Source organism: Rhinichthys klamathensis, unplaced genomic scaffold (genome assembly GCF_029890125.1).
Source record: "Rhinichthys klamathensis goyatoka isolate OS25496 unplaced genomic scaffold, OSU_Roscu_1.1 h1tg000917l_1, whole genome shotgun sequence".
Taxonomy (NCBI): Eukaryota; Metazoa; Chordata; class Actinopteri; order Cypriniformes; family Leuciscidae; genus Rhinichthys; species Rhinichthys klamathensis.
Genome location: NW_026607257.1, coordinates 192,755 through 207,940, shown reverse-complemented (window position 1 = coordinate 207,940; position 15,186 = coordinate 192,755). Strand labels below are relative to the sequence as shown.

The window sequence follows — 15,186 nt, the reverse complement described above, 5'->3', positions numbered from 1 at the left end:
TAGAAGATGCTCGATGATCAGCTGAAAACAACTTGTAGCTCTTGTGTCCAGCATTCGTATTTAATATTTAATTAAAATGGATCTGCTGCTGGTAAAACACAATCAATATCCGGCTCTCTGTCGAAAATACATTTTCAACCTCCCGCGCCTCATTCAAAACAAACATTGTTTTTCATTACGTCGAACATCGTCCTCAAACCCTGTTTGTTTGTGGTCAATTCTTGGTGCTGTTTCGGTTCAATATATGCACGAGTTGATTTTTAGTCATGTATATATCGGATTTGAATGAATACTCGATAAATGACGACAAAGGACAGCCTTGAGACCATTATTGTACAGTATAAATAGACAGATTCATTTCTAACTTGTGCATGTTGGTCTTATTGCTGCTTTCATTAAACTGTAGTGGACTATACAATTTACAACTGAAGGATTGTTTCTAATTCTACATTTCTGAATGGAATAAATACTAAACTAAATTAATTCTGCCACATTCAAAGCCGCTGAAACACACGTGACATATTTGATATTAATGTGATATTAGTTATATTAGTGCGACTATAAGATGGCCTAAGGTTTTGCTAACAGACTATATTACATGCTGTAAGAATTGTTTGTTCTGATTAACAAATATAACTATTGATTTAAATATTGTGACTATTATGCTAAAGATTATGAACAGCCTTGAACATGGTAAAATCATGGTAAAGATGCATTGTGTTCTTATATAACAGTTCTGACTCTAAATTTTAATTGGAAAACATTATAAATGAAATGGCGGGCGATAATATATTGCATTTTGCGATGATATAAGCAGTTGAGATATGCTATTGTGAAGGGGAAGTGGATTCAAATGGATAAACCCTACACAAGTATACAGTATGTACAGTATGCAGATAAAGTTGGATATACTATACTTATCTATCCAACTTTATATAAATCACTTTACGTGAGTGTACTGAGAATAAGCTGGATATAGAGCAACTAAACACATATATGTGACATGCATTTTATATTAATGTGCCGGGTGGCTATGTTCCCTGTCAACCTATTGTTTGGTGGATGATTTTTAAAAAAATATATAATGAATTAATTTAGGGATTTATTGAACAATGGTGTATTTTATGCTTTGTTCATGCCTAGCCCTCACCCGTGGCTATTGCTTTAATAGACTTCAGAAACTTCATTGGATTCGCAGTAAACTGTGGCCATTCTGTCTCTTTAACGGCTGCCAGCTACAGCTCTATGAATACATGGTTGTTTTCCTCTTCACTAGATATCTCGAGCACCAACGAAAACATGTCACTTCTCGTTTGTTGTTTTCCTGGAGTCCACCCCTCTGTCCGTCCACCCAAGTGGAATTAACTGTGTTTGTGTTGCAGGTAAATAAGGCGTGTAGGGCCCTAATACAGCCATCGCTCGGCAAGAGCCCAGCTGCGGCCGGGCGTCTATTCCACGGCGAGGAAGGGGGCGGTGGGAGCTGTAGTGAGACCTAATCAATCAATGCCAGATTACGGCTAAAGCCACTTCCATACCCATTAAAGGAGGACAAATGCAGAATTGCAACTGAACAACTTCTAGTTTTAAGCCAACAGTGGGACTTCCTGGTTATTTATCAAAGTCATTGCTGGTGAGCCAGCATGCCTGGCCGCACAATTGTACTTCTCAGCGAGAGAAGGAGCTCTGCTGAAAGGAGCGTGTTTATGCCCTCAGCTGTGGCGCTGTCAGCCTGCTGGAATTTACTGTAAATCACATTGCTTTTATTGCGAGATTTAGTATCTTATCCTCTGTGGGCTTCATCCACTGCGAGCTTGTCCCCATTAGGACGTTAGCCCGAGACCATAAAGGGACTTGGCTACACATCATCATATAATGTGAAACCAAACCTTTCATTTCTCTCCCTTTCGTTCACCCGCTCTCACTCTCGTCTTTGTCGCCTGCCCGTTATTCCCTCTTTAAGCCCATTCGCCGACAATCGCGACCTCAGACTGGCTGGATTCTCGCTGTCATTTCTATTATTGGAATAGTGCTTTTGAAAATAAAATTCATGATGTCATAATTTACTCACCTTTTTTAAAAGAAACATCATGTAGCTCTTTTCCATATATTCTTAAAAATTAAGGGCATAGAAGAACCATTGGTAACACTTTGCAATAAGGTCCAATTAGTTTACATTAGTTGATGCATGAACTAATAACAATGAGCAACACATTTATTTACTTTTGTTAAAATGAGTTAATAAAAACATAACTGTTAATTATTAGTTAATGTTAGCTTGGGTCCATTAAATATTATTAATAGATACAACTTTTGATTTTAATAATGTATTTCTAAATGTTGAAATTAACAATAATAAATGTTAGTTCATGTTAAAGGCACACTATGTAGAAATTGTGTTTTGTCAAACAGCGACCCCTATAGTCGCTGTGGAATACTTGCACATGTCGTAAATAGCTAGTTAGACATATGTGGAAATTATTGGACTGGTCTAATTATCAACAATGGATGAATGAACAGCATCGTAAAAAAATGACATACTACGAGCAAGCGCAACAACATAGACTTACTAGTCCATCAACAAGATCGCCAGGTCAGCATCGCTGTTGCATCAAGTGCTGCTTTTTAGCTCGCGCCAACTAGTGAAAGCCCGACCGAGTGGGACTCTTGTCCGGTTCCTCACGCGGTCAGATTCTCTTTTCCTTTTCCTGGTCTCTTCCGACCGCGTTTTCTTTGCTTTTTCCATCGTCGAGTATCACGTCTGAAATGCGCGCAAGTGTCTTCGTGCTTCATGTTGTTGTTGAAGTGTGTGACGTCGTTGCCGTAAAGCATGTCGTGATTCTCGTGAGATTTGTCGGGGGCGCTCCTCTCAAACTTGCATTGCTGGTTTTTACAGCGGCGTCCCCCCCAAGCTTTACTACCAGGATGATTCGCCCTACTATGACTTTGTTTACCACCGAAATGACTTTGAAGCTGTTATATTAAGGTACAATTCTTGCATAGTGTGCCTTTAACTACTGCAGCTAACAAATGGAACCTTATTGTAAAGAGTTACCATATACCATTTTTGGTTCCCCAAAGAACGTTTCAGTGAACAGTTCTTAAAAGAATATTTTTTTCTTAGTGTGAAGGACATTATAAAGAACCTTTTGTGCACTAGAAAGGTACTATGGATGTTAAAGGTTCTTTATGGAACCATGTATGCCAATAAATAAATAAAAACTTTATTTTTTAAGAGTGTACATTGTTTATATTGAACTGTCAAGCTCCTAAAAGGACAAGAAAATCACAATAAAACCATGTAGTGCATATGACTGCGCAACACTGAACATTTCTTGCAGTCACGCAATAACATTGTGTGAAACACACTGAAATTTAAGTAGCTATTTGTTAAAGTTTCGAAAGAGCTGGAGAATGAGATTTAAAAGCTTGAATTTAAATCTGTTCCTCGCGCTGTTATCGAAAATAGCAATCAGGATTGGAACGACACGACGGTGAGCAAATAATGACAACATTTTCAATTTTGTGTGAACTTTTTTTTTCATTTTTTTTTTCTCGGTTCAAGGAGAACGTCGTAATACCAAATGAAGACATTTTTAATGATGCTGCCATGATTACAGACCACGTTAACAAGTATTAAATTAAACACATCACTTCATGAGCTGTGCTTTCAGAGCTGGCATTGTTTGGCTTTTTCTCCAAAGCATTTGTCTCCATCGAGAAAGAAAGAACGAAAGAAAAAAAAATCTCATGAAATCTCTGCCAAGCTCAGTTGAAATGATGGAAGCTGACAGCAAAGTCTGCAGGCAGAAGGTTAAAAAACAGCACATCACGTGACTGGACAAACCCCTAACCCCAGTCCTGAGGAACCAGACAATTTCACTGTGTGTGCGTGTGTGTGTGTGTGTGTGTGTGCATGTGTGTGTCTGTCTAAGTAAACAACCTTAGAAACACATTCCTATCAAATTAGCAACTAATGCAGAGTCTACACTGCCCCGATCATTATTACTTAAATGGTTAATCAGTTGAAATCCATTTAGATAAATGGCTGTTGTTAACCACAGCATGGATGAGCGGCTGAAGTGAGGAAAAACACATTTAAGGTGTAATGTCATGCATTTAAGGACTATTTCATCACCCTCTTTAATGAGTACTTGTATAGCTCACATTGGTGCTAAACTTCACCGGGTGAGGTATTAACCACTACAGTAATGGTTTACGCATATGATAATAGAGCATAATCATTTTTCATAGACAATGAGAATGGGAACAACAGATTTGCATAGATAGATAGACCTGTTTGAAAACAATATTTTTTGCAATTCCATTAGGTGGCGCAGTGCTAGTGGCACAGAAATTGCACATTGAAACTTTATGGATAAATTAAGAAACACATATTTATTTTTGCTTAGAATAGAGATCATGTTACTCTGACTATTCTGAAGTAAAATGTTTATTTTTAGGGATTTACCAAACCTGAATATATGAAATATGAATGTGAAGTGTACATCAAATTTGTATTTTTCATAATTTTAATAGACATGGCTGAAGCGTAATTTAGTAATAAATTCGCGTGGGTCTTTGATTCAAGAACGCAATCTTTTACCAAATAAATTGTGCCGCTATACTCTTGGTGTTTTTTTTTTTTTTTTTTATCGTATTGCTGTTGCCACTATTTTATAAAAGCAATTGATTATTACCACAGTTAAGGGTTGTTCACGATGACAAGCAATTTGCAGAAACATACCAGATGTTATTCATTTTCAATTTTTGACAGCTACCAGTGAGAGCGCAGAGAGCGATCCACCACGGGATAAAACTGGATACTGCATTCGAGTAGGAACGCCTACGAGCAACCAGAGACTCGCCAACCTCCGGGTATTTAAACGCTGTCGGTATAAACAGGCCTTTATGGGGGTTTGATAAACATCCCATTGTAAAATCACTGTAAGTGGCTTATTGGTTTAACAATGTACAGCCAATTATGTCAATATGCATTGTTGTATCTCATCAGAAAATTTTGATTCAACAAGCTCAAATGACTAAATATGTTATCAAAATTTCCTCACAACAAGGGAACGGTGTGCACTTGAACAGTAATTACCAATTAAACGACTAATCAATACACTAACAAGAAACCGGAGCCGTGCTCCATCCGTAGCTAATGTTATGCTAGTGTGTTATGTGAGTGTGTGTATTAGTGTTTTTGAGGATTTGTGGTGGATGTTAGGGCAGTGCAGGCACACACTCACGTCTCCGATGTGCGTATGTGTGTGTGTGTCTGGATGATGTGTGTGTTGACGTGCCGTAGCAAGAGTTCAGGGAGGCAGCTGAGCAAAATAATTTAGAATGTCCTGCCTGCTGACACAAGGACAAAAGGCGCAGAGAGAACTTTCTCATATGCGGCTGGGAGACAATGGCGGCCGCTCTGGCTGGAGTCTACACAGCGGTTGTTTTCTCTCTGACCTCTCGTCCTTAGAGTGATGGTCGAAGGCAGCAGACAGCAAGGCTCTCCTGCATTACTCCTGCATCGTGCCCGTGCAGCGCGCAGGTAGAGAAACACCAATACTAATGGACAGCTTTTCTTCAGCTGTTTCTTACACTGACAACCTGGAGATTAATAACCGTCCTGATTGCATCTACAGTACCGATAGAGCTTACTGTCTCTCTCTCTCTCTCTCTCTCACTCGAACGCTCTGTTCCAATACCTAGTGAGCTGCCTACTTAGTAGGCAGCAATTTAGAGCAGCACTTTTCCAAAAGGTAGTAGCATTTTAGTAAATAAAGATGGCAAATTCTAAGGCAGCATTGTATGTAGTCTTTTTCAGCGGATGCAATCCATGCACCAAATAAATCTAAGTTGTGGACGAAATTTTATTATATTCATGTATTTTATTCAACACCGAAAAGAAAAAAAAAAATGATCTTATTAAATATGTACCCAATATTTGTGTGTGATTTAAAGTTGGCATGAAACGGAAATTGTGATCATATTTTTTCTTCCGAATTGTGACGTATATCTGAGTGAAAAAAATTGGAAAAAAGATAGGACGGGACCTTGATTTTGCTATGTGATACAACGACATCATCCTTTTCGTGCCCGCACTGTCCCAAAGTGAGCGCATACAGAATGGGCCGTATCAGTCAACCAACATTATAAATATGAGTTTACATGCTTGCAAATCAGTCACTTTGAGGTTCTAACTTAGTTAGAAAGCAGCTGACTATATGTAGGCAATAGAAGCTCACTTGGTTTTGAAACAGAGCTATTTTATCTCTCTCGCTTTCTTTGTTCTTTCTTGTCTGGTCCAGTTTACCAATTGTGTCTGCAGCATTTAATCGGATGCTCCCCCCCCCCCCCCCCCCCAACCGGCACGCTTCCTCTACCCTCATCACATACATATTGTTCAGACATAATGAGGGCTGCAAGGTGTGGTGGGACTCAATCAAATCAAAATTTGAGATGCAACAATAGAAAGAGGGACACAATCGGTCTCCACCGATCAGAGTCTGAAGAAGTACAGTAATTATTACCTTAGATTGCGGCAAGCAGTCGTTTGTTAGGAAAGGCTGAATGGAGTGGTGCTGACTGCCGACGGGCAGAAATTCTCCAAAGGCTTTGGGACTGTACTGGAAATGGCCTGCAAACTCATCGGGGAACGCTCAGGGCCAGATCGATGCATCAACCCAAGGCCCCGGCGCACGAATGCGAGAGGCCATGCTGGGACTGTGGGTTCCACAGTACACATCATGTGTCTAAACTCCAGGTCCTCAGCCAGGTCCCTCTGGGTTGTCAAAAGAGCACTGGGAGACGACAGAGAAGAGGTGTGGAGTGGTTTTGTCATGGTGTGATATACGACAGGATGTCAAACTCAGATACAAGAAGACACATCAAGATTTGCCCTTCATTTCCCCCCCCAAAAAAACCCAGATAGATATACACCATAAAGGTATGATATCTACAGTTTTGTCCACAAATTTAAAACATGCAGAATTGCTTTTACTACACTAATGGAAAATTCATATTGAAATCATCATAAGGTATCATTCAATAAAGTGCATTTTTACTTTTTTTTTTTTAAGAAAATGTGACTGGTGCTTGCTCGTGTAAAATGCTAGGTTGTTGTGGGTGTAGTTGTGATATTGAAAAATGTATAGCCTTAAGGATGAGGAATAGTAAAACGCCTAGTAAATCACTAATTTCTTAATTTGATCATATATTTGTAGTGATGTCAAACTGATTAATCGTGATTAATTGCATCCAACATAAAGGTTTTTGTTTATATAATATGTATATATATATATATATATATATATATATATATATATTCTATACGTGTGTGTGTGTCTGTATAGTATTTACTATTTATACATAGTTATACATTTTATGTTAGATGTGATAAATCGATTTTACAGCACTAATATTTAGACATTGAGACAAGAGGCTGTGCTATATCCATTTACAATATGACAAACTTTTTAAAAACTTTTTAATTAAAATGTAATGTTCATGAATAATAGAAATAACGATGGCTAACGTTACATGCGAATCTTTACATTTATTTATATAATAATCAGCCTACCCCCTCTGACTGTGTTTTTATATTAATGTAACGTTAGTTCTGAATGTTATTTTACTTTGTTCTGTCTGTTCATTGAAAATAGATAAAAAATAACGATCGCCACGTTTGCTGCGCAGTGATTCATTTAGTGAACGTTTTTTGCTTTTACGACGTGGATTTTACAATATCAATAATATTAAATGTTATACTCACTTATTTTACTTCTTGTGTTAAATATACATCGTGTATAGAGCCAAAAAGTCCATATACAGCCCATTGATGAATAATTCCTGTCAGTGTACTCTGACAGGACAACGAGCGCTACTCCACTCAGAGTGTTTAGGCAAATCTGACCGTTGCTTTGAATTTGGCTCTCGCGCAGCGCGCATGCGCAATCTGCGGTACGCTGTGCTTCTCTAGAGCAGCTGTTTGGGGTTTGAAATTCCAACATGGCAGAGGCAGTGGTCAGTCTTCCCCACACTAACTTGGAATGGTTTCAAGTCGCTTAACCCGCAGAAGCATTCATCAGCGTGCCCGTCGGATCGATGCCGCTCTAACCTGAGAGGTTATCCTGTCATACTAACAGGTAAGAGTTAACCCGGCTATTTCCACCGAAATTAGGAATTAAACTGGACTAGAGGAGAGGAGCGCGAGCGCCTGCCTGCCTTTATCGCAACGCATGTCCAGTCTATGCATCACCGGGCTGAAATGAAACGCTCGCGCTGTCCATATCTAAATACATGGATTGTGTTTTGATACGAGATGTGATCGCGCGTGCAACGGGATGTTAACGCGCAGGCGGATGAAGTTGATCAGTGATAGTTGAATATAATTAATTACATTTTGCATTGGAAAGTGAGAGTGGGTTGAAATTCGTAAAAGTAACTTTCTGGTGCACTAGAGCCGCATTATAGCCCACACAATAATCATCTGAAAAAGTTTTTGCACCCTTCCTTTTTTGCGTATCATAGATAATGTGCATTTTTTAATTCTTGGCTTTTTTTTTTAGGACCGCAGATGTGTTTTTAAAGTAAAAAGACATACAATGCAATTTCCATGCAGAGAATATCGTTTCTTTAAACCTGGGGAGGAAAACTGACATGAGCTCGCTGTCGTGGTCATGTGTTTTTTTTTCTCCCTTCCCTCTCTCTCTCCTCCTCTCTCTCCTCCTCTCACATGTTGTCCAAGAGCTTTTGTTGGTTTTGCCTTCTTAATTATATGCATGTAGGTTAAATGAATACCTGACGAAAAGGCCCCTGGTTTTCACAGTGTAATTCGATAGCTGAGAGGAAAAAGTGGCTGTAAGCAACCTTTGGAATTCACATTTTCCTTTCTCCTGTTTGCGCCTTTGAGAAGATGATCACTAGCTCCAGTGTACATGGTACGTTGATTTATTGTTTATATTTTGGCATACACTATTACATTTGTGCTTGTACTTGCATGGTGTGGTTTGTTTTAGTCATGAAATGCGTGCTAGACTATAAACAGCAGCTATATTCTGTTAGATTGTATGTTAATAATGCATGCATGAATCTATGATTTCTCACGTATAAAGCATTCCTAATGTATATAGCTTGATCTAACTTAAGCGTATTTGTATAAAAGTTGTGTAAATTTGCATATATTGCATATATAATTATAAGAGTCGCGTGCGATGTGTTTACCTCAGTCTGTCAGAACTAAGTTGACACAATGTAAACATACTGTCACAATGATGACTATAGCGACTTATTTTTAAATTAAACACGAGGTCTTTAAATATGTGTTATCTTTCATATCTTTACAGAAGACATGTAACATTAATATTTACTATTATCTTTGAAAATATACTCTAATGTCGTTACCGAGCCCTTTTTTTACAAGCAAAATTACTATTTTTGTTTTACATTTGCCGATTATTTTGTTTTATCTAGGCTTGAATTTGTTCTAAACCCAACTATATTTAGATTAAAATAAGTTAGGCATTTTCAGTTTGAGTTAATTATCTGTTTATGAAGTTGTAGTTGGCATTTGCTTAATTGTAAATTTGCATAAAACGTCAGTCTGGAGTGATATGCATTCACGGTATTTATAATCTCTTTTTCAAAACAGCTTAACATGTACTATATATATATATATATATAGTAATATATACAAAGACTTGCTTTATTCAAGCCAATTATATTATTTGATATACTAAATCAATCTCAAAACACAATGTTTAGTGATTTAGGTAGAAATTTCCCCCTGTAAATATTCACTTTTTTAGTATCAAGCACTAAGCGGGCATAGAGAAGTTACCAGAAGGAATTACTGTATGTGGCCGCATACATTTTTCAGCCTTAATATGGGACTTCATCCATCAGTGAGGTTGTATATTACTCCATTTTATGTAGTTCTTGAACACATATTTGCATGAATTTTTGATGTGCACCCTGCATTATGCACATTTAGCTATTTTTCAATGCATGTCCTTTCTTCTTTGTACTTGTGGATATTTCTTTCCAAATTCTTTAGCTCTGACTCTTAGTTCTGTGGATGTTGTCAGATTCGAAACTTGAGGCCAGAAATTGATTTGTTGAAGGTTATGCCACTGTCATTGCAAACTTGTAGTGTTTTTTGAAGGCAATTGAATGTCGATTTGTTTTACATTTTCATATTCAAACCTTTGGTTTTCACTCTCAACAAACTAACTAACCAACAAAAACAACAACTCTCCATTTTTCATGTATAATGTTAGTTATTTTCGGAATACCTCTTGCATTTGCATTTTGTTATTTAAAAACACAATCAAAATCGCCTGACTAAGACTGAAGTGTGTTTTCCAAGCCTCTTCAGCTCTATCAATAGAAAAATGCACTACATGATGAGTGATTTCATTACTGTAGAGTGTTTTTTGTGATGTGTTTTAATCAAAGTGGACATTGAGCGTGTGTTTTTTCTTTTTCTTTCCTGTAGGGAGGTCTAATAAGCCATTAGATGTGTAATGCACTACAGTTAGCAGAGGTATATTAACACAACAGGCATCGGTGACCTAATTTAGCTTTGCAGATATGAGTTTGAGGTGTAAATGTTATTAATAAGTATACTTTAAGCTTTTAATATGATGCTATTTTGACAAAGTGATGTGCTAGGTTGGTGCTCGGAGTGATTCCTTGTGGGCGCAGCGAGCGGCTGACGTGTGAAAGCGCTGTTATCGTTAACTGGGTCCCGGTTTAACCCCAGGCTGGGCTTTATGAGCATGTTAAACGACACGACAGCTTCACACACTCTTGATTGCGTGGCACGTCAGTTTGCGTGAGCCTGTGTGTATGTGTGTGTAGCTGTGCGTGTGAGTCCGCAGGGTTGACATGAAACCTCATGTTGAGTTTTGTGGTGTGCGTGATGACAGATGCTGACCCCTCCCCTTTTCAGCACCCTCTTTGCTTGATGTATCTGGTGTTGACATTCTAGCACAGGGCTACAGGCAGCTCGCTATACACAGACCTATAGAAGACGTTCAGCCCGCGCGGATGATGCGGCAATTAGCAGATGCGTGCAAACAATTAGATTGACGCTTGCGTTTGGGCAATATTTTGACAAGTTTCAAACATATAGTGATAGTGTTAGCTGCAGTGTTCATTAGTTTGTGTTCTTATGACGTCTGAATGTACTGTCATTTGGTTTAGCCTGCCTGCATCATGCAGTTAATTGTCTTTAAAACATTCTTTTTGTCAAATTCTTGCACAAATCTGTTCCAGGGTCAGGCAGTATAAACATAGTTAGAACTAGACCGCTTTTCTATGATAAAAATAAGTATACTGTTTGTCTGTGCAGTTTAAACAGTGTCATGCAGTGGAAAAAAACTAAAAGCATGTTGAATGTTTTTTTTTCAACATGTAACCTAGTGACTGTAATGTTCATTAGTTTGTATTCTTATGACGTTTGAATATGTACTGACATGTGTATTTAGCTGCCTGTATCATGCAGTTAATTGGCTGAAACACATTATTTTTGGAAATTTATTTCACAAATCTGTTACATGCAGTATTAGCATATTTAGAAATCGAAAGCTTTTCCATTCGACAAATTTGTATATTGTGCAGTTTTCCAAGTTTTCTGTAATTATTTTACATTATATATATATTATTTGTGAGTTTTTGTGCTAGTGAAAGCAAATATTTTGCAGCATTGTATACACTGCGTTTAAAATATATGCGTCAAAAAACAAAGGCCTATATAAATGTGTTTATAGCATATATTAATTCACATTCATCAAACTTGCATTCATTTGAAACAAGTTTTTTGTTGACTTGCTTGTTGGTCTGATGTATTAATATTGGCAACAGTGAGGCAGCAGCATTGTTCATCAAGGAAATGATTGAATTCTCACATGATCAAATCTGAATTATCTGAAGTCATATCTGGTGTAAATATAATATTTTTCAATATGCAGATTTCAATTTCCTTCTGTTCTGGTGGTTTGCAAACCGCTCTTTTACATATTCATAGTGGGCAGCCATTAACGTTTGGAGGGTTTTTGTGTGAAAGGCACTGTAGTTTTTAAATAGACTATCATCACACTGTAAAAATGTTTAGACAGAAAGCCTAGAACATTTAATCTGGATTTATTCAGGTCAATTACCTTAAATTATTCAATGAGTCTAAATCAAGCTCAACTTGGTTACACTTACAAAACAACATACGAGTAAGTTGCATGTATTAATTTTTTACAGTGTATGACAGAGTCGTTATTGATCTGTGTTTGGCATGTAGAGCTTATTGAAGCAAATGCATCAGGCTGGGATTGTGAGCTATTACTCGTCATCATGGAACAATGTGGGGTTATGTAGTTTTGTGTTTTTTTTTTTTTTATTATTATTATTATTTTTACAGTAGATTCCAGCCTTATTAGTTGTTTAGTAACAAAGCTCACCACAGAATGTTTCTATAAGGATACTAGGAATAACCGAAGATTAATAGTACAAGAGATATATTTTTTAAATCTGTAGGTGAATCTTTAGCAAGTCGGTTAGTGGTGGGCGAATGGCCACAAGCGTATATCATGGTACAAGTATTTGAAAAATCCCAGAATATCACAGAATATAGGCTAGTTATTTTTGCGAGAAATTCTAAAACAAATGGATTATATAAATAACCATTCGGTGATGCATGTTATCTGACTAATCTGAAATGATTAGTCTGAAATGATTTCTGAAAATCTCTAAATGAAATGAATTTTTACAAATGAAACTTCATTTGGATGTTTATGGACGTCAACTGAGAAATAACTAGATTGGGCATTAGTTCAGAAAACGGCTTGAGTTAACACTTGTTTCAACCCAATTTTGGGTCAGACACGGACAAACCCAAATGTTGGGTTAAAAATGTAATTAGAAAATTTAACCCAATGGCTGGGTTTGTCCGTATTTGACCCAAAGTTGGGTTGAAACAACCCAGCATTTTTTTTTTTTTTTTTTGAGTAATTGATTCTAATTGGACGAGCCACATTCAAATCTATTCTAAAATGGTTAATATACACAAATGGTGCATGTCGTGTGTTTTCGCATTGCAATGTTTCTTCATGTAAATACTGTACAATGGTCCACGTATGTGCCACAGTACAGCAAGCGTCATGCTGTAGGTATACCGGGATTTGCGGTTTAGAAGCCCAGCGTTGGCAGAAGACGATGCCGTTGGTGCGTTAGACGTGTAAGTGGCCCGGGCCTCCTGGGATTGTTTGTATAAATGAGAATGACAGGTTTTATCTCAATCTAATGGTGACAATTAAAGGGAACCTTCAGACTAACTCGGCTCGCTGGCGGATGAGCACCTTGGGGGATCTCGGGGGCCGTTTCAAATTGATGAAACACTCATCCGTACAGACGGATACATTTGTCAGTCTGTGTAACAAATCTTATTCGGTACCCCCTGTCTCCGTTTCAGACAAAAGCCCGGCTCAAATGAAATCAGTAGCGGCTTGTCATCTTTAAGCAAATATGTTAAGCGTAGTCTCGCGCGCTTTTCATCCGAACGCTGAGGAAGAACCCCAAGGGAGACGGACGCGTGCAAACGCAACAAATTTCATTTCCACGCAGGGATCGCTCTCTCTCTCTCTCTCTCTCTCTCGTGGCAGCTGGCTGTGTTATCTTCGTATGATTCGGTGTGCGCTGACAATTCTTTCACTGATCTAAGTTAGAGTGCATTTGGAAGTGGTTGCAGCTGTCTGTTGCTATACTGAGAGATGTGTTTGCTCTACTGCAAAGATGAAGGACCATGAATCCTTGACATCCCCCTCCCGCTCCTCTCCACCAGCTCATTTAGACACTTTCTGTCTGTCGGCCTCTCTCTACCTCCCTTGCTGTGACTGACAGCATACGGGGTTGTATGTTTTTTTTAACGCACATATGTCTGTTATCCGTGCTGTAGGCCTGTTTTGCTTTCTCGGCTCTGAAATCATCCTCTGGAGTCGTGGAAGAAGAAAGTATTCGCGCTCTAGGCTGTTGTCTTCTCCTTCCATGTATCTTCTTAAACGCATTACATTTTCCTTTTTGTTTGCTTAAGTCAATGTTACTGGAATTTCATTATCAGGCGGTTGTTGTAGCCGTAATGATGGTATCGACCGTGGCGTTAGGATGCTCTCTATTGTGCGCGGTGGCGTGAAGCAAAAATTTTCCAGGCGTTCTGCTCCAGTAAATGTTCCTGCCATTCAGATATTGGACAAAAAGGCTGTCTGATGATGTAAAAGATGTAGCGGTTCATCGTAAACCTGAATAGAGGTGAAGTGCCCTCATCTCTCACCAGTTTATCGGCCTCTCCATGGGGCGAATCAACAAATGAGGACTTAAACGCGCCACACGTATTGATTTGCAGAATACTTGATTTGATTCATTTGGCTCGCTGTGGGTTATTTTTAGTCGATAATCGTGTGCAAGAAATGACACTGAAAGGTGTTTGTCTCAGTGTCTTTTCTCTTTCATTAGGGTCACGCTAGCTGGCTCCATGTAAATGTGGTGTTTTTAACATTTGTCAGGACGGTTTGATCTGTAGTTAGCCGGCGACGTGATCTGATCAGAGGAGCGTAACCGTGATTGACAGTCAGCGGTGAGGACGCCACTGGACTCCCGTTCGTTATCGCACACACACACACACACACACACACACACACACACACACACACGACAGGATAATAACAGTCAAAACAAGGCTCTGTTTTAAAAGCTAACTCGTTGAGGATGGATGTGAACACAGAAAATTATAGAACATTGTTGCCTTTTTTGATCGCAGTAATTGGCTTGGAGGAGAAATGCATGATTGTATGAGTGATTTCAGACTGTTATATAGCTATAAATATCTGAAAATAATGTATGACCCTTTTGATCATTTAATATTTATCTATTTGCTCTCAATTGCTTATAAGTGTGATATTTATTTATTTGTTTATTTTATTTTTTAACTTAATTTCAGCTAGCCATTGTAGTCATATTCAAAATGTTTAATGTCAGAAGTTAAATACTGTAAGATAGTTAATATAAAAAAAATAATCCACGCTGTTTTTCTTCTGAAAAAAACACTGAATAGGAAGAATCATGATAGTTAATTATTTTCGTTTGAATGCACCGATATAATTTACTTGCATATATTTTTACCAAAACATTTTAATGCATGGT

At 38.1% G+C, this 15,186-nt stretch overlaps 1 protein-coding gene across 2 annotated transcripts in view; it reads left to right on the top strand.

Moving 5' to 3' along the window:
- The first annotated feature begins 7,994 nt into the window (after positions 1-7,994).
- fign (fidgetin) overlaps positions 7,995-15,186 on the top strand; it is a 78,501-nt gene continuing 71,309 nt past the window's right edge. Inside the window, exon 1 of one of the 2 annotated variants that reach the window (XM_056244122.1) lies at positions 7,995-8,144. Coding sequence is in view for 1 of the 2 variants with exons in the window: in XM_056244121.1 (XP_056100096.1) it covers positions 8,915-8,939 (25 nt within the window). In the remaining variant the exon portion in view is untranslated. Of the gene's footprint in view, positions 8,145-8,769; positions 8,940-15,186 lie in introns of those variants that run through there. The other variant, XM_056244121.1, reaches the window with a different exon arrangement.